The sequence below is a fragment of the Ranitomeya imitator genome, chromosome 3 (assembly GCF_032444005.1).
Source record: "Ranitomeya imitator isolate aRanImi1 chromosome 3, aRanImi1.pri, whole genome shotgun sequence".
Lineage (NCBI taxonomy): Eukaryota > Metazoa > Chordata > Amphibia > Anura > Dendrobatidae > Ranitomeya > Ranitomeya imitator.
Window position 1 is genome coordinate 287,412,715 of NC_091284.1, and position 27,407 is coordinate 287,440,121.

At 48.3% G+C, this 27,407-nt stretch overlaps 1 protein-coding gene and 1 long non-coding RNA gene across 2 annotated transcripts; one reads left to right on the forward strand and one right to left on the reverse strand.

Moving 5' to 3' along the window:
- Positions 1-7,285: 7,285 nt before the first annotated feature.
- Positions 7,286-21,775, reverse strand: LOC138669783 (uncharacterized). The gene is made up of 2 exons (XR_011319228.1): positions 21,636-21,775; positions 7,286-7,989 (listed from the first exon to the last, which is right to left on the reverse strand). It is a non-coding gene; the product is annotated as an uncharacterized lncRNA (long non-coding RNA).
- Positions 21,646-24,328, forward strand: LOC138669782 (protein BTG2-like). Its single transcript, XM_069756512.1, has 2 exons — positions 21,646-21,793; positions 22,899-24,328. The coding sequence occupies exons 1-2, from the start codon at positions 21,646-21,648 to the stop codon at positions 23,219-23,221; spliced, it is 471 nt and encodes a 156-aa protein (XP_069612613.1). The 3' UTR covers positions 23,222-24,328.
- The last annotated feature ends 3,079 nt before the right edge of the window (positions 24,329-27,407 follow it).

Genomic DNA, 27,407 nt, shown 5'->3' on the forward strand with positions numbered 1-27,407 from the left:
CCCCAATACCACACAAGGCTGCATCCCCTACACATTACCATATGAGGCTCCATCCCCACATATTACCACACGAGGCTGCGTCCTCACACATTACCACACGAGGCTCTGTCCCCACACATTACCACACAAGGCTCCGCCCCCACATATTACCACATGAGGCTCGTCCCCACACAAGGCTCTGTCCCCACACATTACCACACGAGGCTGCGTCCCCCACATTACCACACGAGGCTGCATCCCCACACATTACCACAAGAGGCTCCGTCCCCACACATTACCACACGAGGCTCTGTCCTCACACATTACCACATGAGGCTTCGTCCCCACACAATACCATACGAGGCTCCGTCCCCACATATTACCACACGAGGCTGCATGCCCACACATTACCACACGAGGCTCCGTCCCCACATATTACCACACGAGGCTCCATCCCCACACATTACCACACGAGGCTCCGTCCCCACACATTACCACATGAGGCTCCGTACCCTGTTGTGAATTCTGTTGTCGAACTCCCTCCTGTGGTCGTGAATGGTACTTCGGCGAGTTCTGTCTATGGGCTCCCTCTGGTGGCTATGAGTGAAGCTGCTGCTTCTGAGGTTCCTTACACAGGTGACGTGGTTTGTCCTTTGGTTGGCTGCTCTATTTATCTCCTCCCAGATCATTACTCCATGCCAGCTGTCAATGTTTTTGCATTTGTTCAGTTCGCTCCTGGATCTCTCTGGTGACCTGCCTTCTCCTGCAGAAGCTAAGTTCCTGATAGTCATTATTTGTTCACTGTTTTCTTGTCCAGCTGGTTATCATGATTCTGTCTTGCTAGCTGGAAGCTCTGGCATGCAGAGTGGCCCCTCCGCACCATGAGTCGATGCGGAGGTCTTTTTTGCACACTCTGCGTGGTCTTTTGTAGGTTTTTGTGCTGATCGCAAAGTTACCTTTCCTATCCTCTGTCTATTTAGTAAGTCTGGCCTCCCTTTGCTGAAACCTGTTTCATTTCTGCGTTTGTGACTTTCATCTTTACTCACAGTCAATATATGTGGGGGGCTTCCTTTACCTTTGGGGAATTTCTCTGAGGCAAGGTAGGCTTTATTTTCTATCTCTAGGGCTAGATAGCTCTTAGGCTGTGACGAGGCGCCTAGGTCTGGTCAGGAGCACTCCACGGCTATTTCTAGTGTGTGTGATAGGATTAGGGCTTGCGGTCAGCAGAGCTCCCACATCCCAGAGCTCGTCCTGTATGAGGTTTAACTATCAGGTCATTCCGGGTGCTCCTAACCACCAGGTCATAACAGTACAGCTGGCCCAAAGTATTAATGCATCTCAATAGAGGGATAAGAGAACTTCTGAGACCATTTTTTTTCTTTGCACTGTGTTTTGTCTTTCTTTTCCCTAGACCTTTGGGTGGTTCAGGACACAGGTGTAGATATGGACATTCAGGGTCTGTCCTCTTGTGTGGATCATCTCACTGCAAGGGTGCAAAACATTCAAGATTTTGTGGTTCAGAATCCTATGTTAGAGCCTAGAATTCCTATTCCTGACTTATTTTCTGGGGATAGATCTAGGTTCTTGAATTTCAAAAATAATTGTAAACTGTTTCTAGCTTTGAAACCCCGCTCCTCTGGTGACCCCGCTCAACAAGTAAAAATCATTATTTCTTTGTTGCGTGGTGACCCTCAAGACTGGGCATTTTCCCTTGCGCCAGGAGATCCTGCATTGCGTGATGTTGATGGGTTTTTTCTGGCGCTTGGATTGCTTTATGATGAACCAAATTCAGTGGATCAGGCAGAGAAAATCTTGCTGGCTTTGTGTCAGGGTCAGGATGAAGCGGAGGTGTACTGTCAGAAGTTTAGAAAGTGGTCTGTGCTTAGTCAGTGGAAGGAATGTGCCCTGGCGGCAATTTTCAGAAAGAGTCTTTCTGAAGCCCTTAAGGATGTCATGGTGGGATTTCTCACGCCTGCTGGTCTGAATGAGTCTATGTCTTTGGCCATTCAGATCGATCGGCGCATGCATGAGCGCAAAGCTGTGCACCATCTGGCGGTATTCTCTGAGCATAGGCCTGAGCCTATGCAGTGTGATAGGACTTTGACCAGAGCTGAACGGCAAGAACACAGACGTCGGAATGGGCTGTGTTTTTACTGTGGTGATTCCACTCATGCTATCTCCGATTGTCCTAAGCGCACTAAGCGGTTCGCTAGGTCTGTCACCATTGGTACGGTACAGTCTAAATTTCTTTTGTCCGTTACTCTGATTTGCTCTCTGTCATCCTATTCTGTAATGGCATTTGTGGATTCAGGCGCTGCCCTGAATTTGATGGACTTGGAGTTTGCCAGGCGCTGTGGTTTTTTCTTGGAGCCCTTGCAGTATCCTATTCCATTGAGAGGAATTGATGCTACGCCTTTGGCCAAGAATAAGCCTCAGTACTGGACTCAATTGACCATGTGCATGGCTCCTGCACATCAGGAGGATATTCGCTTTTTGGTGTTGCATAATCTGCATGATGTGGTCGTTTTGGGGTTGCCATGGCTACAGGTCCATAATCCAGTGTTGGATTGGAAATCTATGTCTGTGTCCAGCTGGGTTGTCAGGGGGTACATGGTGATGTTCCATTGCTGTCAATTTCGCCTTCCACTCCTTCTGAAGTCCCTGAGTTTTTATCAGATTACCGGGATGTATTTGAGGAGCCCAAGTCCGGTGCGCTGCCTCCTCATGGGGATTGCGACTGTGCTATTAATTTGATTCCTGGTAGTAAGTTTCCTAAGGGCCGTCTGTTTAATTTATCTGTGCCAGAGCACGCCGCTATGCGGAGTTATATAAAGGAATCCTTGGAGAAGGGTCTTATTCGTCCGTCGTCGTCACCATTGGGAGCAGGGTTCTTTTTTGTGGCCAAGAAGGATCGTTCTTTGAGACCTTGTATTGATTACCGCCATCTTAATAAGATCACAGTCAAATTTCAGTATCCATTGCCGCTGCTGTCTGATTTATTTGCTCGGATTAAGGGGGCTAGTTGGTTCACCAAGATAGATCTGCGTGGTGCGTATAATCTTGTGCGAATTAAACAGGGTGATGAATCGAAAGCGGCATTTAATACGCCCGAGGGCCATTTTGAGTACCTGATTATGCCATTCGGGCTTTCTAATGCTCCATCTGTGCTTCAGTCCTTTATGCATGACATCTTCCGAGAGTACCTGGATAGATTCATGATTGTATATTTGGATGACATTTTGGTCTTTTCGGATGATTGGGAGTCTCAAGTGAAGCAGGTCAGAATGGTGTTTCAGGTCCTTCGTGCGAATTCCTTGTTTGTGAAGGGGTCAAAGTGTCTCTTTGGGGTTCAGAAGGTTTCATTTTTGTGTTTCATTTTTTCCCTTTCTACTATCGAGATGGACCCTGTTAAAGTTCAGGCCATTTACGATTGGACTCAGCCGACATCTGTGAAGAGCCTGCAGAAGTTCCTGGGCTTTGCTAATTTTTATCGTCGCTTCATCGCTAATTTTTCCAGTATTGCTAAACCGTTGACAGATTTGACCAAGAAAGGTGCTGATGTGGTCAATTGGTCCTCTGCGGCTGTAGAGGCTTTTCAGGAGTTGAAGCGTCGTTTTGCTTCTGCCCCTGTGTTGTGCCAGCCAGATGTTTCGCTCCCTTTTCAGGTTGAGGTTGATGCTTCTGATATTGGAGCAGGGGCTGTTTTGTCACAAAGAAGTTCTGATGGCTCGGTGATGAAACCATGTGCCTTCTTTTCTAGAAAATTCTCGCCTGCTGAGCGCAATTATGATGTGGGCAATCGGGAGTTGTTGGCCATGAAGTGGGCATTCGAGGAGTGGCGACATTGGCTTGAAGGAGCTAAACATCGCGTGGTGGTCTTGACGGATCACACGAATTTGACTTATCTCGAGTCTGCCAAACGGTTGAATCCTAGACAGGCTCGATGGTCGTTCTTTTTCTCCCGTTTTGATTTTGTGGTTTCATACCTTCCGGGATCTAAGAATGTGAAGGCTGACGCCCTGTCAAGGAGTTTTGTGCCTGACTCTCCGGGTGTTCCGGAGCCAGCGGGTATTCTTAAAGAAGGGGTAATTTTGTCTGCCATTTCCCCTGATTTGCGGCGTGTGCTGCAAAAGTTTCAGGCTGATAGACCTGATCGTTGTCCTACGGAGAAACCGTTTGTCCCTGATAGATGGACTAGTAGAGTTATCTCTGAGATTCATTGTTCAGTGTTGGCTGGTCATATTGGAATCTTTGGTACCAGAGATTTGGTGGCTAGATCCTTTTGGTGGCCCTCTTTGTCACGGGATGTGCGTTCTTTTGTGCAGTCCTGTGGGACTTGTGCTCGGGCTAAGCCCTGCTGTTCTCATGCCAGTGGGTTGCTTTTGCCCTTGCCGATCCCAAAGAGGCCCTGGACGCATATTTCCATGGATTTTATTTCTGATCTCCCTGTTTCTCAAAGGATGTCGGTCATTTGGGTGGTTTGTGATCGCTTCTCTAAGATGGTCCATTTGGTACCCTTGTCTAAATTGCCTTCCTCCTCTGATTTGGTGCCATTGTTTTTTCAGCATGTGGTTCGTTTGCATGGCAATCCAGAGAACATCGTCTCGGACAGAGGTTCCCAGTTTGTTTCGAGGTTTTGGCAGTCCTTTTGCGCTAAGGTGGGCATTGATTTGTCTTTTTCTTCGGATTTCCATCCTCAGACTAATGGCCAAACTGAACGAACTAATCAGACTTTGGAAACATATCTGAGATGCTTTGTTTCTGCTGATCAGGATGATTGGGTGTCCTTCTTGCCTTTGGCTGAGTTCGCCATTAATAATCGGGCCAGCTCGGCTACTTTAGTTTCTCCTTTTTTCTGTAATTCTGGTTTCCATCCTCGTTTCTCTTCAGGGCAGGTTGAGCCTTCGGACTGTCCTGGTGTGGATGCGGTGGTGGACAGGTTGCACCAGATTTGGACTCATGTGGTGGACAATTTGACATTGTCCCAGGAGAAGGCTCAACGTTTCGCTAACCGCCGGCGTTGTGTTCGTCCCCGACTTCGTGTTGGGGATTTGGTTTGGTTGTCATCTCGTCACGTTCCTATGAAGGTTTCCTCTCCTAAGTTTAAGCCTCGTTTCATTGGGCCTTATAAGATTTCTGAAGTTCTTAATCCTGTGTCATTTCGTTTGGACCTTCCAGCTTCTTTTGCCATCCATAATGTGTTCCATAGGTCGTTGTTGCGGAGATACGTGGCGCCTATGGTTCCCTCCGTTGATCCCCCTGCCCCGGTGTTGGTTGAGGGGGAGTTGGAGTATGTGGTGAAGATTTTGGATTCTCGTGTTTCGAGACGGAAACTTCAGTACCTGGTCAAGTGGAAGGGTTATGGTCAGGAAGATAATTCCTGGGTTTTTGCCTCTGATGTTCATGCTGACGATCTTGTTCGTGCCTTTCATCTGGCTCATCCTGATTGGCCTGGGGGCTCTGGTGAGGGTTCGGTGACCCCTCCTCAAGGAAGGGGTACTGTTGTGAATTCTGTTGTCGAACTCCCTCCTGTGGTCGTGAATGGTACTTCGGCGAGTTCTGTCTATGGGCTCCCTCTGGTGGCTATGATTGAAGCTGCTGCTTCTGAGGTTCCTTACACAGGTGACGTGGTTTGTCCTTTGGTTGGCTGCTCTATTTAACTCCTCCAAGATCTTTACTCCATGCCAGCTGTCAATGTTTTTGCATTTGTTCAGTTCGCTCTTGGATCTCTCTGGTGACCTGCCTTCTCCTGCAGAAGCTAAGTTCCTGATAGTCATTATTTGTTCACTGTTTTCTTGTCCAGCTAGTTATCATGATTCTGTCTTGCTAGCTGGAAGCTCTGGCATGCAGAGTGGCCCCTCCGCACCATGAGTCGATGCGGAGGTCTTTTTTGCACACTCTGTGTGGTCTTTTGTAGCTTTTTGTGCTGATCGCAAAGTTACCTTTCCTATCCTCTGTCTATTTAGTAAGTCTGGCCTCCCTTTGCTGAAACCTGTTTCATTTCTGCGTTTGTGACTTTCATCTTTACTCACAGTCAATATATGTGGGGGGCTTCCTTTACCTTTGGGGAATTTCTCTGAGGCAAGGTAGGCTTTATTTTCTATCTCTAGGGCTAGATAGCTCTTAGGCTGTGACGAGGCGCCTAGGTCTGGTCAGGAGCGCTCCACGGCTATTTCTAGTGTGTGTGATAGGATTAGGGCTTGCGGTCAGCAGAGCTCCCACATCCCAGAGCTCGTCCTGTATGAGGTTTAACTATCAGGTCATTCCGGGTGCTCATAACCACCAGGTCATAACAGTACAGCTGGCCCAAAGTATTAATGCATCTCAATAGAGGGATAAGAGAACTTCTGAGCACTTCCTTTCTATATCACAACATAATCCCATATATTGTCATATGGGAAGAAGAAGAGATCCCATAGGGGTTAAAACCAATGTTTATTAAATAAATTAAAATAACATAATAAAAAAGCAAAATAGACCGTAGGGGACACCAAACAAACAAGGCTGTACAAATTAATATACACAGATAAGTCACCAGACACTATTCATGTAAACATCCACGCTGGCAAAAAGAAGGGCAGCAGCAGAACTAACACCCATCAATAAGAATATAGCAGAATATAGACAAACAATACAACAGATGCTGCCTTGGTATAACCCTATCTAGCCAAATAGCTTAAAGTACAGGCGGTAGCAACTGAAACCAGAGTGTGTAGCCCAATAAAATATCCGTCCAGATAGACCCAGCCTAGAAAATAATGGAAGTCTGACAGAGACCGTGCCTACCTTGCCTGGATGGCGTCCCCTCACCCCGACGCGCGTTTCGCCTCCTGCTTCCGGGGGCGTACCAGGGTGAGGGGCGCTAGTGCTTATATAGCAGAGGTGCAGATAGCGTCCATCGGCAGCGGCGGCGCATCGCGTGTGACTCCTCCCTCCTGATGACACGTTTCCTGCCACCGCTCAATGACACGCAAGCCAAAGCTATGCGTGTCAGTGTATGAGCGTCGCAAGAAAGCAACAGAGGGCCGGATCACAGCGCGTGCGCACTAGCCAAACGGAGCTAGGAGCAGAGAAGAGAGATCAAGAGGAAAGCGATGAAGGATCAGTGACCAATCATATAAAAGGGGGCCATAAAGAATGTGAATATTAGCGTATCTGAGTGCTTATTAGTGAAACAAGAATGACTACCTGTACCGGCAGAAAAAGAGATGCTGTATATAATGTGTCGTTAATCCATTGGTAGCCGTGAACCGTGAGTGGCCAACCAATGAATATACAAGGTATAAAAACCGAGTGACTAGAGAAGTGAAGTTAATATATATTTAATAAATAGAGGGACAATATTGTACAGGAAAAATAGTGGAACCAAAGATTACTTAAGAAAGAAAAAAGAGAAAAAACCTATATTGAAAATACAATACACAATTTGTGATCTAATGAAAGGAAAAAGTAATAAGTGCTCTCCACAATAATTAATAAAGGGGCCCAAATAATGCTATTGAATAAGACGATACCCTAGAATCATAACACCATCCCATATACATAATGATCAATATCACAGATACACAATCACAATTCAAGCCAAAATAATAAATATATATTGCACAATAAACCGGCCTCTAAAAGTCAATCATGCTATATAAAATAATGTGCAACTAAATACTATACATAACTACACAGATGAATATGAATCCCACCCTATCACTAAAATCTGTAAATACATAATCCTAAAACAACATATTATATATCAAAAATCAATATAAAACATACACAAGTACATACTAATCTAAAGTGTATATCCCTTAATATGAATAATAAATGGCCGAATAATTAATACCCCTTAAAAAATCTACATAATTTCTAATTCTTGCGCTCTATTTCTTCCTCTTAAATTCTTCTTAGCTGTTTCTCCAGAAGTCTTCTCCTATATAATAGATGATCATCGCCTGCTCCGTAGGATAGGGAATAAAACGTCACAGTGATGGATAAGCTACGTGAACCTCTCGTATACTAAAACAAACAGAAAACAACAATTAGAAGATAAAATCAATAATAGACATATTCATTACAATGAAAACAGACCCCTCATCCCCTAAAAAGATGCCAATTACAAAAAAGCGGAGAAACCCATATTTTCATTCAATCCAGCAGGACTCAATGTACCCAAACGAAAAATCCAGCGACATTCTAATTGTGCTAAGGCCCTGCTAACATCACCACCTCTAGGCCCCATATTTAATTGGTCAATGGCCTTGATCCTCAGGCCACGTGATTTACAGTCATGATATTTCTTGAAATGGCGTGGTAGCGTTTTCAATACACTGTCATCTATGACCGTGGCCGCTTTTTCGATATCCAATACGTGTTCTCTTACCCTCAATTTAAACTCTCAAGTGGTTAGGCCGACATATATTTTCCCACATGGGCATATCGCATGATAAACAATTTCTTTAGAGGAACAGGTGAGATGTTTCCAAATATATGTTCGTGTACCGTCAGCGTTTGAAAACCTCTTGGACCTGTCCAGATTCAAGCAAGCTTTACATAGCCCACAGGGAAAGAAGCCTGGGGTTAGTGACCTATGACTTGATGGGCGCTTAGGATTGTAATGACTATGTACCAATACATCTTTGATGTTGGCAGAACGCCGGGCCACACATTGGGGAAATTCAGGCAAGATTTGTCTCAAAATAGGGTCTGTTAAGAGAACATTCCAATGTCTCTTAAAGAGATCTTTCAAACTATTCCATTGTCCGTCTTTTTCTGCCGGTACAGGTAGTCATTCTTGTTTCACTAATAAGCACTCAGATACGCTAATATTCACGTTCTTTATGGCCCCCTTTTATATGATTGGTCACTGATCCTTCATCGCTTTCCTCTTGATCTCTCTTCTCTGCTCCTAGCTCCATTTGGCTAGTGCGCACGCGCTGTGATCCGGCCCTCTGTAGCTTTGGCTTGCGTGTCATTGAGCGGCGGCAGGAAGCGTGTCATCAGGAGGGAGGAGTCACACGCGATGCGCCGCCGCTGCCGATGGACGCTATCTGCACCTCTGCTATATAAGCACTAGCGCCCCTCACCCTGGTACGCCCCCGGAAGCAGGAGGCGAAACGCGCGTCGGGGTGAGGGGATGCCATCCAGGCAAGGTAGGCACGGTCTCTGTCAGACTTCCATTATTTTCTAGGCTGGGTCTATCTGGACGGATATTTTATTGGGCTACACACTCTGGTTTCAGTTGCTACCGCCTGTACTTTAAGCTATTTGGCTAGATAGGGTTATACCAAGGCAGCATCTGTTGTATTGTTTGTCTATATTCTGCTATATTCTTATTGATGGGTGTTAGTTCTGCTGCTGCCCTTCCTTTTACCAGCGTGGACGTTTACATGAATAGTGTCTGGTGACTTATCTGTGTATATTAATTTGTACAGCCTTGTTTGTTTGGTGTCCCCTACGGTCTATTTTGCTTTTTTATTATGTTATTTTAATTTATTTAATAAACATTGGTTTTAACCCCTATGGGATCTCTTCTTCTTCCCATATGACATTATATGGGATTATGTTGTGATATTAAGGTGAAGTGCCCTGATACAAGTGATAGACATTTGTTGATTTAATCACTTCCTTTCTATGTAATTCAACCACTTCAGATAAGGTAAACGGTCATTTAATTGCATCTGCATTCTCCCAAACAAAATGAGCCAAGAAGAGTCGCCAGGTCCATCCCACAGGTCGCAGGAAAATCCGGACAATGATGCAGTAGCTGATCGACAACAACATCGACAAAATCGTAGGATTGGTTATCAGCAACGAACAGCTGAGCAGACTGATAAGGACAGAGATATCACAAGGTTTATATCAACCGAGTGACAGAAAGAAGGGAACCTGATATATATAACCAGCGTCAACGAAGAAGGAATTTGACACCTGCGGAAGTTGAAAACAACAATGCCCGTCGACGTAAACTGCCACCACCTTCGAGGTATGCAGCAAGAAATCCAGAGAATATACCCAGTGAACACCACGTGGGAAAGCGAGACGTTACGTGTAGTGATTGCGGTGCATCTCACTTTTGGAAAGAAAAATTACACAGTGCAAAGTTTGCTTTGTGCTGCAGAAGTGGTTCTATACACTTACGTGAAGTAAATTAATATCCTCAGCAGTTTCAAGCATGGTTACGAAGATACGAACAAGGCAAAAAAAATTATTTTAAGTTAATTTACCACCTGCATAAGCACTATGGAATGTTGTCATTATGTACTTTAGTTTAATCACCAGCAGCGTTAATTAGATAACAATGAGCGTGCCGAGCGTTAGCTGGCTGGAAACAGCTAGTATACTATATACAGGGGAGATGACATACAGGTATATACTATATACAGGAGATGACATACAGGTGTATACTATATATAAGGGAGATGATGAACATGTATATACTGAGGGGAAAATGAGAGGTGTGAGGTAAAAATGAAAAGGTGTGAGGTGAAAATGAGAGGTGTGAGGTGAAAATGAGAGGTGTGAGGTGAAAATGAAAAGGTCTGAGTGCAAAATGAGAGGAGTGAGGGAAAATAGTGTAGTGATTGGAAAATGACAGATGTGAGGTCAAAATGACAAGTGTTAGGAGGGAATGAGAGGAGTGAAGGCGGAATGAGAGGAGTGAGGGGGAAAATAAGAGGTGTGAGGGAGAAAATGAGAGATGTGAGGGAGAAAATGAGAGATGTGAAGGGGGAAATGAAAGATGTGAGGGGGAAAATGAGAGGTGTGATGGGAAAATAAGAGAAGTGAGGTGTTAGGGTTGGGGGAACACACTGAATATATATTTATAAGAAGTTGGTGCGTTCGCAACCCGGGATCCACCGTGCAGGAAAGCACCTGCAGCTAGATATGGAGGTACAATATAGTAGTATAAACAGACTCTGTTACTTCTGTTACCTCACAAAGTCCGTTAGCAAAGATAACGCTGTACCCTGTTAGGCTCACAGAAGCACACAGCTACTTAGTAGAGCAGACGGTGGTCTGTTGTGAATTCTGTGGTCAAGCTCCCTCCTGTGGTCATGAGTGGTACTTCGGCTGGTTCTGTCTATGAGCTTTTTCTGGTGGATGTGAGTGGGGCTGCGGCTTCTGAGTTTCCTTCCTCAAGTGACGAGGTTAAGTCGTTAGGTGCTGCTCTATTTAACTCCACCTAGTTCTTTGTTCCTTGCCTCCAGTCAATGTTCCAGTATTGGTCTTGCTCTCTCCTGGATCGTCCTTGTGGCCTGTCTACACTGCATAAGCTAAGTTCTGCTTGTGTTTCTTGGTTTGCTATTTTTTCTGTCCAGCTTGCTATTTTGGTTTGTCTTGCTTGCTGGAAGCTCTGGGACGCAGAGGAAGCACCTCCGTACCGTTAGTCGGTGCGGAGGGTCTTTTTGCGCCCTCTGCGTGGTTGTTTGTAGGTTTTTGTGCTGACCGCAAAGCTATATTTCCTATCCTCGTTCTATTCAGTAAGTCGGGCTTCACTTTGCTAAAATCTATTTCATCTCTGTGTTTGTATTTTCATCTTTACTCACAGTCATTGTATGTGGGGGGCTGCCTTTTCCTTTGGGGAATTTCTCTGAGGCAAGGTAGGCTTATTTTTCTATCTTCAGGGCTAGCTAGTTTCTCAGGCTGTGCCCGAGGCGCCTAGGTCTGGTCAGGAGCGCTCCACGGCTACCTCTAGTGTGGTGTGATAGGATTAGGGATTGCGGTCAGCAGAGTTCCCACGTCTCAGAGCTCGTCCTATGTTATTAGTAACTATCAGGTCACTTTGTGTGCTCTTAACCACCAGGTCCATTGTGTTTCTGAACCACCAGTTCATGACAGTGGTCATGCAGTCAAATGCAAACATGAAACTCCTCGCTGGAGGTGCCAGCATTCTAGGGGCTTATTTCAGCCGGGTCCCTGACCGCATACAAACATGATCACACTAGCGCTGAGCTCACACATAAATTGATACTAGCGCATGGCCGTGCGGTCATGCGCACCTCTTATACCTGCAGCACGTACAGGACCTTCCTAGAAGGACAAATCAGAGGCTGCCACAGATGTTGAACACCTTCAGGACCTTCCTAGAGGACCAATAGGATTTGCTGCAGTACCTAAGCATGTGACCCTTGATCTCCAATGAGAGATCTTACCCTGGGCATGCTCAGAAGAGGAAAAGTAGGACTTAGTCCCAAAGACGTCTGCTCGCTGCTGACCAGCACTGGCTACAATAGCAGAAGCTGGAAGGACAGCAGTAACCATTCGCACAGTGCCAGACTGAGCATGATGCTGGGACCGATGCCTCCGCTGAGCAGGCTCCACTGAGGCAGGAGAAGAATAGGAGACCGCAGCGGAGATGGCTCGAGATTCCCCCTGTGCTGAGGCAGGAACTCGACCCCTAACATGGCCCCACCCCTCCTTGGACCTCGCCACGATCGAAGGCAGCAATGATTTGCGGAGCCTGAATATTCTCAGCAGGCTCCCAGGACCTGTCCTCAGGACCATAACCCTTCCAGTCCACCAAATACATTTTTTGCCACGTACGACCTTGCACCCTAAAATAGCATTCACCTCAAAATCGTCCGTAGACGAACCCGATGTCCCGGCAGAAAACTCGGAAAACCGGGACATGTATACGGGCTTTAAGAGGAACACATGAAAGGTGTCGGTGATACCCAGACGTGGCGGAAGGGCCAGACAGTACACCACAGGGTTAAACTGTTCGAGGACCTTGAAAGGGCCCAAGTAGCGAGGAGCAATCTTAGTGGACTCAACTCGCAGCCTGATGTTATGGGCGGAGAGCCACACTAAGTCGCCAGGAGCAAAGGTCGGAGCGGGTCGCCGATGTGCATCGGCGGAGGACCTCATCCTCTCCTTGGAGGCCCGAATGGCATCCTGAGTGTGGTCCCAAATGTCCCGCGCCTCCACAGCCCAGTCTGCCACCCTGGGGTCGGCGGAAGACATGGGCATAGGCACAGGTACCCGCGGATGCTGGCCATAGTTTAGGAGGAATGGGGTCTGTCCGGTGGAGTCGGCTACGGCGTTATTCAGCGCAAACTCCGCCCACGGTAGCAAGGATGCTCAGTCATCCTGCCTGGCTGAGACAAAATGTCAAAGATATGTGACTAAGGTCTGGTTGGCCCTCTCTACCAACCCATTCGTCTCGGGATGATAAGCTGAGGAGAGATTCAACTCAATGCTGAGTAGACGACAAAGCTCTCTCCAGAATCGAGACGCAAACTGGGGACCCCGATCACTGACATTTTTGTCCGGCATACCGTGTAGGTGAAATATGTGTTTGATAAACAACGCCGCCAGAGCCTGTGCAGAAGGTAACCGTGGAAGAGGCACCAAGTGCACCATTTTGGAAAAATGGTCGGTGATAACCCAAATAATGGTACAGCTACGAGACTTGGGTAAGCCCACCACAAAGTCCATCCCGACCATCTCCCAGGGTCTGTCTGCCACCGGCAGGGGATGAAGCAACCCAGCTGGCCGTTGACAAGCAGACTTGTTCCTGGTGCAAGGGACACATCCCCTAACATAGTCTGTGACATCATGGGCCATATGCGGCCACAAATATGTTCTCGCCAGTAGCTCAGATGTCCTTTTGGTACCAAAATGTCCACCCACCCTAGACGAGAGAGCCCAAGAGAGAACCTCCGGACGCAAACTGGATGGTACAAAAGTCTTGCCCGGAGGCACAGACTCTAGCGAAACCGGGGCCACAGTTCTCAGGCTCTCGGAAGGGACAATAAGCCGAGGCTCCTCTTCCTCCTCCTCAGATGATCCAACGGAGCCAGAGCATCGGCACGAATGTTCTTCTTCCCGGAAAGAAAATGGAGGGTGAAATGGAACCGAGAGAAGAACAAGGATCATCTGGCCTGGCGAGAATTTAGCTGCTGGGCGGTCTGTAAATAAACCAAATTCTTGTGGTCAGTGAATACTTGGAAGGGAAAACGAGCCCCTTCCAAGAGATGTCTCCAGCAGAGAAGGCTAACTTCATTGCTAGCAACTCCCTGTCCCCGATGGAATAATTCCTCTCCGCTGGTGTGAAGGTCTTGGAGAAGAAGAAGCAAGAATGCTTCCGACCTTGAGCATCCTTTTGGAAGAGGATTGCTCCAGCATCAACTGAAGAGGCATCCAACTCCATTATAAACGACTTATCTACATCGGGGCGATGTAGAATGGGAGCGCTAGCAAAATGAGATTTAATAGAAGTAAAAGCCTTGGAGACCTCCACAGACCACAATTTGGGATTTGCTCCCTTCTTGGTGAGGGCTACCAAGGGAGCTACCAAAGTTGAGAAATGAGGAAAGAACTGGCGATAATAGTTAATGAACCCCATAAAGCGCTGCACCGCTTAAAGGGAGTGGGGTTCTTGCCAGTCCATCACAGCCTGTAGTTTGGCAGGATCCATAGCCAATCCTTGGGCGGAGATGATATAGCCCAGGAAAGGTAAAGACTCCTGCTCAAACACACATTTCTCCAACTTGGCGTAGAGGGAGTTAGTTCGTAAGAGGCTGAAGAGTCTAAAAACATCTCTCCGGTGGGAGTCAATATCTGGAGAGTAGATGAGAATATCATCCAGATAGACTACGACCGAGGTGGAGAGCATATCGTTTACAAAGTCTTGGAAAACAGCTGGGGCATTACAGAGCCCAAAGGGCATCACTAGATATTCATAGTGCCCATCCCTGGTGTTAAAATCCATCTTCCATTTGTCCCCCTCACGGATGCGAATCAGGTTGTAAGCACCCTGCAGATCTAGTTTAGTAAACACCCTTGCTCCCCGAAGCCTACCAAGGAGCTCAGATATCAGGGGCAGAGGATACTTATTCTTAACGGTGATGGCGTTAAGACCCCTGTAATTTATGCATGGACGTAGTTCCCCATTCTTCTTCTGCACGAAGAAGAACCCAGCCCCTGCAGGTGACACTGACTTAATAATGAATCCTCTTGCCAGATTTTCCTGGATGTACTGTGACATTGCCTCCGTCTCCGGGAGAGATAACGGACTCCACCCCAGGGAGGCTCAGCACCAGGCAAGTGGTCAATAGGACAGTCATAGGGGCGGTGAGGCGGAAGGGTCTCCGCAGCTCTTTTGGAGAACACGTCCGCATAGGGCCAATATTGCTTGGGGAGAGAGGATAGATCTGCGGGTACCTCAGTAGTAGCAACCTGAACACATTCCGTCTGACATCTACCCCCACAAGATTCACCCCATCCCAAAATTCTGCCTGTGGACCACTCAATATGAGGAGAGTGGTACCGTAGCCAAGGTATCCCTAACAGGACCTCATCAATTCCCTCAGGAATGACGAGCATAGATGTAATTTCCTGATGAGATGGTGACATGGACAGAGAAAAAGGGATGGTCTGGTGTGTTATCCGTGAGGGGAGTGTCGACCCATTTACTACTCATACGGTTACTGGTTGAGCTAACATTACCAGGGGAATTGCGTGACGTTAGGCGAAGGCAGAAGACATAAAATTGCCCTCCGCCCCAGAATCCACGCAGAGCTCTACCGAGTGGGTAAATGAGCCTATAGTAATTGTCCCCTTAAAGGACAATTTGGAGGCAAATGTTGCCGTGTCTAGTGTACCTCCACCTACTACCACTAGACGCTGACGTTCCCTCGACCGCTGAGGACATCTGGTGGCAAGATGTCCAGACTGCTGGCAAACATGACAAACCTGGAGTGCACGAGCATTCCGGGACTTAGATCCCGCTCGTGACCCTACCATGGCCTCATGTGACTCAGGGACCAGGACTGGAGATTCCAAAGGTTTGGCAAAGGTGGGAGCCAGCCGAAATCTCTGCCTACATTGGGCTCGATCTAACCTCCGCTCGTGAAAACGGAGGTCAATACGAGTGGATAGTTATTAACTCCTCCAGTGTGGCGGGAATCTCCCTAGTGGCCAGAGCGTCCTTCACGTGGTCAGCCAGCCCCCTACAAAATATCGGAATAAGGGCTTTATCAGCCCATTCCAGCTCAGATGCTAGGGTGCGAAAGTGGACGGCAAAATGGCTGACCAAGGACGAGCCCTGAGTCAATGCAAACAGCTAGAGCGCAGTATCATGGGTGACACGAGGTCCTAAAAAGACCAGTTTCAGAGGGCTCAGGAACAACGGAGCACTCTGCACCACATGATCGCCACGCTCCCACAGCGGCGTAGCCCATTCCAACGCCCTGTCCGACAGGAGACACAATAATAAATAGAGGACCAATAGGATTTGCTGCAGTACCTGAGCATGTGACACTTGATCTCCAATGAGATCTTACCCTGGGCATGCTCAGAAGAGGAAAAGTAGGAGTCCCAAAGACGTCTGCTCGCTGCTGACCAGCACTGGCTACAATGGCAGAAGCTGGAAGGACAGCAGTAACCCTTCACACAGTGCCAGACTGAGCGAGACGCTGGGACCGACGCCTCCGCTGAGCAGGCTCCACTGCGGCAGGAGAAGAATGGGAGACCGCAGCGGAGATGGTTCGAGATTACCCCTGTGCAGAGGCAGGAACTCGACCCCTAACATGAGGTGCTATAACTAACCACAGATATTTACTCTGCCCAGGCAACACTGGGCTCTTCAGCTAGTGTATATATAAGTGTGTGTGTCAATGACATATATAAATATATATACCTATTCAATGTGAAGACATTTATTTTATCTATTCTAACCTGTCAGTGTAATTTTACTGTACACCATACTGAATTGCCGGCTTTTCTATAGGACACCGATGCGTGTTTCTCGCAAGTCACACTGATGGTCCATGTGTAATCCGTATTTTTCTCGCCCCATAGACTGACATTGGCGTATTTATGGAGGAATACGCTGACAATCGCAGCATGCTGCGAGTTTCTCAGACCGTAAAATATAGCCAAGAAATATACGGCTGATGGAAGCTGCCCCATAGGGAATCATTGGTCCGTGTGCAATACGTTGTTTTTGCGCCTCTCACTCATCCGTATTTCTCTCTAGTGTGACGCCAGCCTTATGCATACATAAGGCCACACGAGATTGCTAAAGGTAAATGTAAAGCAATCATTCTATTAATCTCATCAGCAGGGCTGCCACTAGAAATTTTGGGGCCCATACTGGCAAAATTTTCGGGGCCCCCTTGAGACTCCACCCAGGCTCCACCCCAGCCCCGCCTCCAGGCTCCACCCCTCGAACTGTCCACAGTCCCACCGCTCTCTCTTGGAAAATCTCCACTTCTCACCTATCACACATTGACAGTTCCCATCACCAGATCACACATATAGCCGGCAGCTTTTGTTTTGGCCAAAAGATTTTTTAAGCCGCCACCATAACACGGTAGACACTTTTGGCCGGGCCCTACTCTGCTGTAACCTATTAAATATTTGTTAAAATATGCAATACAATTTAGGTATATTTTTATTTATTTTTCAATTTTTAAAATGACCTATAATATCACATACAAGGAACAAATACCACAACACTATGACCAGATGATATATTACCACCACAGTGATCGAATAATATAAAATACAAGGAACAAATACCGCTACATCATGACCAGACCACATATTACCACCACATAGTGACTGAATACTACAATACTGATCAGTAATAAAAAAAACCCCACAATACTATCACCATCAGTGCCATTATACACAGGAGATCTGTACTTAGTATGCAGTGTCTGTGTACAGGTAATACAGTGATCACCAGTGACATTGTACACAGGAGCTCTGTATATAATGTATAGGTAATACAGTGATCACTGGTGACATTGTACACAGGACCTCTGTATATAGTATACAGTGTATAGTGTCAGTGTATAGGTAACACTGACTCACCAGTGACGTCTCTAGGTGAAGTCCTTCATCTTTCATCCAGCACAGACCGCCATCACTTCATCCAGCCAGGACTCGTCTCTGCAGTTAATAACACAGTTCCGCTTGTAGAACACATTACTTAATTTTCCCAGCCTCTACATTACACCACATGAAGATGGCGACATAGTATCACTCTACACAGTAACAGGACCGCCCCCCATTTAAAACAGTATACTCAAAAAATAAAATAAATACATCACTGCAATAATAATATCCCTTAATTAGCCCCTATGGTAATATTTGCCATCCTAGCCCCGTGTGTCTCATTCCAGGCTTCAGCCATATGTTCTCCCATCCTGCCCCATATGATCTCCCCATCCTGCCCCATCTGTCTCCATCGTATCCATCCTGCCCCATCTCTCTCCAATCCTGCCCCATCTGTCTCCATTCGGCCCCATCTGTTTCCAATCCTGCCCCATCTGTGTCCAGCACTCTGCCCCCTCTGTTTCCAATCCTGCCCCATCTGTGTCCAGCACTCTGCCCCATCTGTTTCCAATCCTGCCTCATCTGTGTCCAGCACTCTGCCCCATCTGTTTCCAATCCTGCCCCATCTGTGTCCAGCACTCTGCCCCATCAGTTTCCAATCCTGCCCCAATCTGTGTCCAGCACTCTGCCCCATCTGTGTCCAATCCTGCCCCATCTGTGTCCAGCACTCTGCCCCATCTGTTTCCAATCCTGCCCCAATCTGTGTCCAGCACTCTGCCCCATCTGTGTCCAGCACTCTGCCCCATCTGTGTCCAGCACTCTGCCCCATCTGTGTCCAGCACTCTGCCCCATCTGTTTCCAATCCTGCCTCATCTGTGTCCAGCACTCTGCCCCATCTGTGTCCAGCAATCTGCCCCATCTGTTCCCAATCCTGCCCCATCTGTGTCCAATCCTGTCCCATCTGTGTCCAGCACTCTGTCCCATCTGTTTCCAATCCTGCCCCAATCTGTGTCCAGCACTCTGCCCCATCTGTGTCCAATCCTGCCCCAACTGTTTCCAATCCTGCCCCATCTGTGTCCAGCACTCTGCCCCATCTGTGTCCAATCCTGCCCCATCTGTGTCTAGCACTCTGCCCCATCTGTTTCCAATCCTGCCCCAATCTGTGTCCAGCACTCTGCCTCATCTGTGTCCAATCCTGCTCCATCTGTTTCCAATCCTGCCTCATCTGTGTCCAGCACTCTGCCCCATCTGTTTCCAATCCTGCCCCATCTGTGTCCAGCACTCTGCCCCATCTGTTTCCAATCCTGCCCCATCTCTGTCCAGCACTCTGCCCCATCTCTGTCCAGCACTCTGCCCCATCTCTGTCCAGCACTCTGCCCCATCTCTGTCCAGCACTCTGCCCCATCTCTGTCCAGCACTCTGCCCCATCTGTTTCCAATCCTGCCTCATCTGTGACCGGCACTCTGTCCCATCTGTGTCCAGCACTCTGCCCCATCTGTGTCCAGCACTCTGCCCCATCTGTTTCCAATCCTGCCTCATCTGTGTCCAGCACTCTGCCCCATCTGTGTCCAGCAATCTGCCCCATCTGTGTCCAGCACTCTGCCCCATCTGTGTCCAGCACTCTGCCCATCTGTTTCCAATCCTGCCCCATCTGTGTCCAGCACTCTGCCCCATCTGTTTCCAATCCTGCCTCATCAGTGTTCAGCACTCTGCCCCATCTGTGTCCAGCACTCTGCCCCATCTGTTTCCAATCCTGCCTCATCTCTGTTCAGCACTCTGCCCCATCTCTGCCCCATCTCTGTCCAGCACTCTGCCCCATCTCTGTCCAGCACTCTGCCCCATCTCTGTCCAGCACTCTGCCCTATCTCTGTCCAGCACTCTGCCCCATCTCTGTCCAGCACTCTGCCCCATCTCTGTCCAGCACTCTGCCCCATCTCTGTCTAGCACTCTGACACATCTCTGTCCAGCACTCTGCCCCATCTCTGTCTAGCACTCTGCCCCATCTCTGTCCAGCACTCTGCCCCATCTCTGTCCAGCTTTTTGCCTCTGTGTCCAGCGTTCTTCCCTGGGCCCCCCGGATTACCGCTCTCAAGAAAAAAAAAAAGAAAAAAAGTTCTTCTTACCTGCCGTGCTCCTGCGGCGGGCGAAGTTCTCTGTCTCCATGCAACTGCAGCGTGCAGATTGGCTGGCGGCTGTTAACTATTGACGTGCGGGCCCGCGGGCCTGCACGTCAATAGCTTAAACAGCTGCAGCGTCGGCGCTAAGGGCCCGGTTAGCCTGCGGCTGCCGGTAGGGGCCCGGTGAGCAGATGAGACGGGGCCCGATGCGGGCCCCCTTTGCCCACCGGGCCCCATACGCCAGTCACGGCCGTCATGCCCTGATGGCGGCCCTGCTCATCAGTATCTCAGGGTCTCAAGCCATTGTGCTCCCAGCCACTGGGCCCATTGTGTGAATGGGGATTGTAGACCCACAGGAGCCGTCACCAGCCGTCAGCTGTCTTGCATGCAGTCCCAGGTGATGGGCTTCTGGAATATTCTTAATTCTTTTGAGCTAAAAGCAAATGTGTAAGGCTACATTCACATTTGCGTTGCTGGGCGCAGCGTCGACGCATGCGTCATGAGCCCCTATCTTTAACATGGGGGGTGCATGGACATGCGCCGGTATGCGTTGTACTGCGTTTTACAATGCATGCGTCATATAGATGCACAAGACAGGGTGCAGAGGACGCTACTTGTAGCGTTTTCCCTGCGCCGAAATTCTTGATCTGTAGGGTCTTATGACAACGCATGTGTCACAAAATGCAGCGTTGTGTATTTGCGTTGTTGGTTGTGTTGCATCGCTGATGCTGTGCCCAACAACGCAAATGTGAACGTAGCCTAAGGGAGAGGGAGAAAAATCAGCCACGTTTGGTCAGGCAGATGTTGAAGTGAGGGGAGAGGATCTAGGATGAGGTCCTGGAGCACGTGGATGGATGGCCTATGGAGTTTGGTTGCCCACTGGGCTGGACACACGTGCGGAGGGATTTGTCGTCTGGATTTCTGGAACCTTCTTAAGGACTGTTGCTGCTGGATACATGGGTTTCGGCTGTGTTACCTATCGTAGAGGAGCGTGGACTGTGACTACTGGAAGGAGATACGAGATCTGTGCGACAACCAAACGCTGGGAGACAGCGAGTATTGCCTGGTACAGGGGTAGTTGGGCTACCGGCCCCGGGCAGAGGATCTTGTGGATTGGGGGCAATGTATTTTGGTCTTGTACCTGGAATTGTTGCAAAACCATGAATTGAAGGAATAAAAAATAGCTGCACTGCTAGCCTGCCTAGGTGACTATTACAGCCCACAACCTCAGAGCTTCACACCCTCATTACGCAAAATGAGGAGGTATAAAGGTGCACCAAACTCTTGACCAGACCAAAGTGCCCTGAAGCCCGCTCATTTGCATGTATATGAAAAGTCATTTTCTCAGGCTCTGTGACTACCAGGTACAAGGCTAGTACTAGTGTTGTTACTATAAACAGGCTCTGTCCGGTAGTGACAGCCCCTCTAAGCTTGGGTCATCAGCTCTGCTACCCACAATGCCCCGCGCCCCCCTCCCTGCACAGACGTGCTTCCTTCCTGCCTCCTGCTTTTCTTAGCACTGATCTGCCTGGTGACGTCATCCTCCCGCAGCTTCGTTAGCTCATTAGCCTAGAGGACGCTACGGCCGCGCTGATTGGTGGAGTGCTCTCTGGGGAGCTGCGGGTTGTCAGGGCTAACATAAAAGAGGGGGGAGAGGCTGCTGTTCCCTCAGTCATAGAGGAGCGGCGGGACTGCACGGAGGAAGCAGCGGTACCGGCATAGAGGCAGGACACAGTCAGGCCTACAGTGTAACCTCACCCCAGCAGCCATGTCCATCGGGTCTTCACGAGACATTCACTCGGAGACGGTACCGGAGATCACGGCGGCCGTCAGCTTCCTGTCTGATCTACTGCGCAGCCGCCTCAGTGAACAGCAGCTGCATGGCTTCAGCGGAGCTTTACGGGATACGCTTATCGGTGAGAGCCCGGGACAGCCGTTATGGCACCGACGGTTCAGCGGTGTCTCGGGTCGCCGCCATATTAACCTACGTGGAGGGGGTGGGCTGTATCTATATAGTACTGGAGAATATACCATATGGGGAGGGGTATGACTATGTAATACTGGAGATTATACTATATGGGGGGAGGGGGATAGCTGTATGTAATACTGGAGATTATACTATATGGGAGGGGGATGACTGTACAGTACTGGAGGGTATACCATATGGGGAGGGGGGGTGACTGTACAGTACTGGAGGGTAAACCATATGGGGGGGTGACTGTACAGTACTGGAGGGTAAACCATATGGGGAGGGGGGGGTGACTGTACAGTACTGGAGGGTAAACCATATGGGGAGGGGGGGTGACTGTACAGTACTGGAGGGTAAACCATATGGGGAGGGGGGGTGACTGTACAGTACTGGAGGGTAAACCATATGGGGAGGGGGGGTGACTGTACAGTACTGGAGGGTATACCATATGGGGAGGGGGGGTGACTGTACAGTACTGGAGGGTAAACCATATGGGGAGGGGGGGGTGACTGTACAGTACTGGAGGGTAAACCATATGGGGAGGGGGGGTGACTGTACAGTACTGGAGGGTAAACCATATGGGGAGGGGGGGTGACTGTACAGTACTGGAGGGTAAACCATATGGGGAGGGGGGGTGACTGTACAGTACTGGAGGGTATACCATATGGGGAGGGGGGGTGACTGTACAGTACTGGAGGGTAAACCATATGGGGAGGGGGGGGTGACTGTACAGTACTGGAGGGTAAACCATATGGGGAGGGGGGGTGACTGTACAGTACTGGAGGGTAAACCATATGGGGAGGGGGGGTGACTGTACAGTACTGGAGGGTATACCATATGGGGAGGGGGGGTGACTGTACAGTACTGGAGGGTAAACCATATGGGGAGGGGGGGGTGACTGTACAGTACTGGAGGGTAAACCATATGGGGAGGGGGGGGTGACTGTACAGTACTGGAGGGTAAACCATGGTGAGGGGGTGTAGCTGTGTATCTACACACTAATGAAGGGTGAACATTTTAGGCATGTGACTAATTCCCCTTTCTCTTTGCAGAGCATTATAGGCACCACTGGTTTCCAGACAAGCCCGCCAAGGGTTCTGGCTACCGCTGCATTCGGATCAACCATAAAATGGACCCCATCATCAGCAAAGTTGCAGCTCGTATAAAGATGAGTAATCTGCTCTGCCTCTTGCCCAAGGAGCTGACGCTGTGGGTGGATCCTTATGAGGTTTCGTACAGGATTGGCGAGGATGGCTCCATCTGTGCTCTGTATGAGGCATCTGCTCCGAAGCACTGTGGCCCACTTAACTGTAAGAGCGAGCTCCTGGGGTGCTCCAGTGCCCCCAACCAGTACCTGACAACTGTGGGCAGCTAACCTTGGCAAGGATCTCCACGTCTTCTGCTCGTGTATGTGTAAATACCTCGCTCTGGGAGCCATGTTTTCTAATGAAGATCTATTTATATTTTTAAAGATTTTTTTTTTTTTTTTTTTTTTTTTGGATAAAATGAAAGTAATATCTAGTATTTTTTAATTCTCACTGAGACACTACTGCACTAGTATGACATGTACAGCCCATTACCAAACTTGTTCAGCATCTAGCATAGCGCACACTGCGGCATATGGGAGTCGCCACCCTTCTCTGTACACTGTTACATGACCGGTATGGGCCGGTTTGGCTACATTGCACTTTGCCTCATCTGGCCGCGGTGCTCACTGCTGGAGACCTGGCTTGGTGCTGTGCACAGTGGACGTCTGTAGAGCAGACTTCTTGGGATCCAGCAGTGACACTGAGGGCCAGCCTGCTGACACCACAGGACGATCATGCACCGAATCCTGAGCTGTCGCCAATGAGTCTCTTATGTAGGGTCAGTGACCTGTTCCCTGCCCCTACCTTTCCTTATGGCAGTGGGTACATTTTACAAATGTGGAGGGGTAATCCTTGAGTTTATGGACATTCCCCCATCACATTGACAAACTTTAACTTGTATGTACAGGCGATCCTACTTTGGGCTCAGAAATTCTGTACTGGTGGTCAAAATGGAGATGTTAGCAGGATGAAAGCACTTTAATGTTTACACTAATGGCCCACTTAGCCAGGTCTTCAGTTTTCTGTCTTGTTGGGTCTTTGCAGACACATTTCTTGCAAAACTCATTTGTGCCAACTGCTGTTAGTGCCATGCAGGCTGACCTGGTTGGCACTTACCTTATTGTTTGCTGTTTCTCATGTAGTTACTACTACACCCTGTGCCTTTTTTCATGCTGCCTAAAGGGGTCTTGAGTCAAACTACGGCCCTTTATATTTGCACAATACCTGTATACATAGACTGTCAGTAAGTATGTGCCCCCATATCACTGCCAAGCTTTTTAACTGCCTGTTTTTTCATCTGGTTGTGCTGCTTGCCATGAGCAGTAATGCTGTGAATAACTTGTTTCTGGGTACGGTACAGTTGTTACTTTTGTAATAAAAGAGAAATTGCTCTAGTGTTGACTTGTCTTACTCTAAAAAGCTGTCCTAAATAATAATCTTAATCTATTTTTATATAGCGCTAACATATTTCGCAGCGCTTTGCAGGTTGCCCACATTATCATTGCTGTCCCCCGTCGGGGCTCACAATCTAAATTACCTATCAGTATGTCTTTGGAGCGTGGGAGGAAACCGGAGTACCCAGAGGAAACCCACGCAAACACTGAGAGAACATACAAACTCTTTGCAGATGTTGTCTTTAGGAGGGCTTGAACCCAGGACTCCAGCGCTGCAAGGCTGCTGTGCTAACCACTGTCCTAAACACTTACCTTCCTCGGATTCGGCCTTCGTTTTATTCCAGTTGGGTTTAGGCCTCCATCAGAGTGCATCAGCACTGACTGTTTTCACACTAGGTGGGTGCAGAACTTAATCCCAAGTAGAAAGATATGTACGGTACTTATCCTATAGGGGAGGGAAATATGTGCAAAATGCCACCAGACACATTGCTAAAGAGGTTCAGAAGCTGGATCCTCTACCACGATCAGTGCGTATGTATGGGGTTGTCTGCGGAAGAGGTGGGTGTATTCCACAAGCTGGACCCTTCTTGGTTCCCCACAGAGGATTAACTGTGGCATTATTCCTTTGGAAATGAATGGTTACGCTTGGCTGACCAGTGGATATATTTCTCGGCGGCTACGCTCCTATGTGCCAGGGCTAGTCGTGTGAGTTTGAAGTGGTACCTGCAATTGTGTGATTCTGGTATTCAAATAAGCGTTTAGCTGATGGCATGTGCTTGACAAGTACGTCCAGAGGGTAATGTAGCATTGCTTGGGGCTGCAGTAATTAGAATGGGTTGTAACTCCATGTTCTTGCAGTGGGAGCTTCAGTATGTTTATGCACAAATTTTCCTTACAAAATGTGTATGAGGTCCAATTGTAGATGAGCTACTACAAAATCTCATCGATACTTTGAGAAAATGCAGCGCCAATTTAGCCTGTTACTTCACCATACTACATTTTGTGCAGGTGGTACGCTGTGGATGTGTAGTATATGGAATGGCATACAGTGGTCAGCTGGTTGTTAGCTTCTTAACCATGGTGTAGGAATGGTGCTGTGTACCCACTACAGTGGAGATTTGACTGTAGTTTCCATGAATGGAGGTTGGGACACCCTTTCTAGTGATTGGTGGGGCTCCCGGTGATCATACATCTATCTAATACACTGTACGTTTAAGCTCGTCATGTTCCATGGGGCTCTTTGTGTACTCTATAAGCATGCGAGTGTCTGCACTATGTGTATGAACTCCATGAGCGTTGTACTGTGCTGCCATGAAAATTTCTAGAGTTTTCATTTATCAATGGCGGAGAAGGTTGAATTTGATGGCCCTCAGCCTCCCCCCTCTCCCTCTATAGCCTCCCCCACCTTCAAACTGTGTAATCAGGCGGTTTCTGTCCATGATGGAGGATGGCTTGGGCTTTGTAGAATGCCTTGTGCATGGAGCAGTTCTCAGATGCATTGCCTCCTCAATGTGGATGGGGCTCTTACATGTAAACGGCAGTGTGCTTTAATGCTATGGCATTGGTAATATTATTTTTCATGTAATGTAACATGTATGTTAATTCACAATTCAGACCTTTAGTTTTTATATTGGAGTGCAGGAATACTGTCTTTTCCATTTAGCCAAACCATCTGACATATTTGGCCCTACCTGGTGCACTAGAAGAATAAATGGCAACAACTGCTTTGGCTTACAAATACTAAAGTGCTCCATAAATAACGGTCATCCAAAAGGTGGTGCCAGCTATTTATTCTGACTCCATGGCACAACTGATCGCTCCATTGGTTCCAGCTTACAGCAGGAAGAACAAAAGGATCCGGCAGTTCAAAGTCAGACATGCTGGCTGTTTCTCCTCCCCCAACATGATCTGTAGTCACCCCATACACTTTTGGATAATCCCACCAACATTGGCAAGTATGGCTAATGTTAGTCTCCTATGTAAATAATGCATTCACACTTAAGGTACCGTCACACTCAGCAACTTTCCAACGATCATGTCCAGCGATACGACCTGGCCGTGATCGTTGGAAAGTCCTTGTGTGGTCGCTGGGGAGCTGTCACACAGACAGCTCTCCAGCGACCAACGATGCCGAAGTCCCCGGGTAACCAGGGTAAACATCCGGTTACTAAGCGCAGGGCCCCGCTTAGTAACCTGATGTTTACCCTGGTTACCATTGTAAAGTCAGTGCGGGAAGCTGACGGCGAGGGACGCGACAGACACCGGAATGTAAGTATGTAGTGTTTTGGGTTTTTTTTTTTTTTTTTTTAGATTTACAATGGTAACCAGAGTAAACATCGGGTTACTAAGCGCAGCCTTGCTCTTAGTAACCCGATGTTTACCCTGGTTACCAGTGAACACATCGCTGGATCGGCGTCACACACGCCGATCCAGCGATGACAGCGGGAGGTCAGCGACCAAAATAAAGTCCTGATCATTCCCCAGCGACCAACGATCTCCCAGCAGGGGCCTGATCGTTAGTTGCAGTCACGCATAACGATTTCGTTAACGATATCGTTGCTACGTCACAAAAAGCAACGATATCGTTAACGAAATCGTTATGTGTGAAGGTACCTTTAGCCACGTCACTGCAGAAATGTCTTGAGACTGAAAATGAATCGCAATCAACTGAATGGGATTGTTGCTTCAGGAAAACAATTGGCAGATGCTACTAGAATAAGGATGCCATCACACTAAGCGACGCTGCAGCGATACTCACAACGATGTCGATCACTGCAGCGTCGCTGGAGAGCTGTTACACAGACAGCTCTCCAGCGACCAACAATCCCGAAGTCCCCGGGTAAACATCGGGTTACTAAGCGCAGGGCCGCGCTTAGTAACCCGATGTTTACCCTGGTTACCAGCGTAAACGTAAAAAAATCAAACACTACATACTTACATTCCGGTGTCTGTCCTCCGGCGCTCTGCTTTCCTCTGCACTGTCAGCGCTGGCCAGCCGTAAAGCAGAGCGGTGACGTCACCGCTGTGCTTTCTGGCTGGCCGGCGCTCACAGCCAGTGCAGAGAAGCACAGCGCCGGGG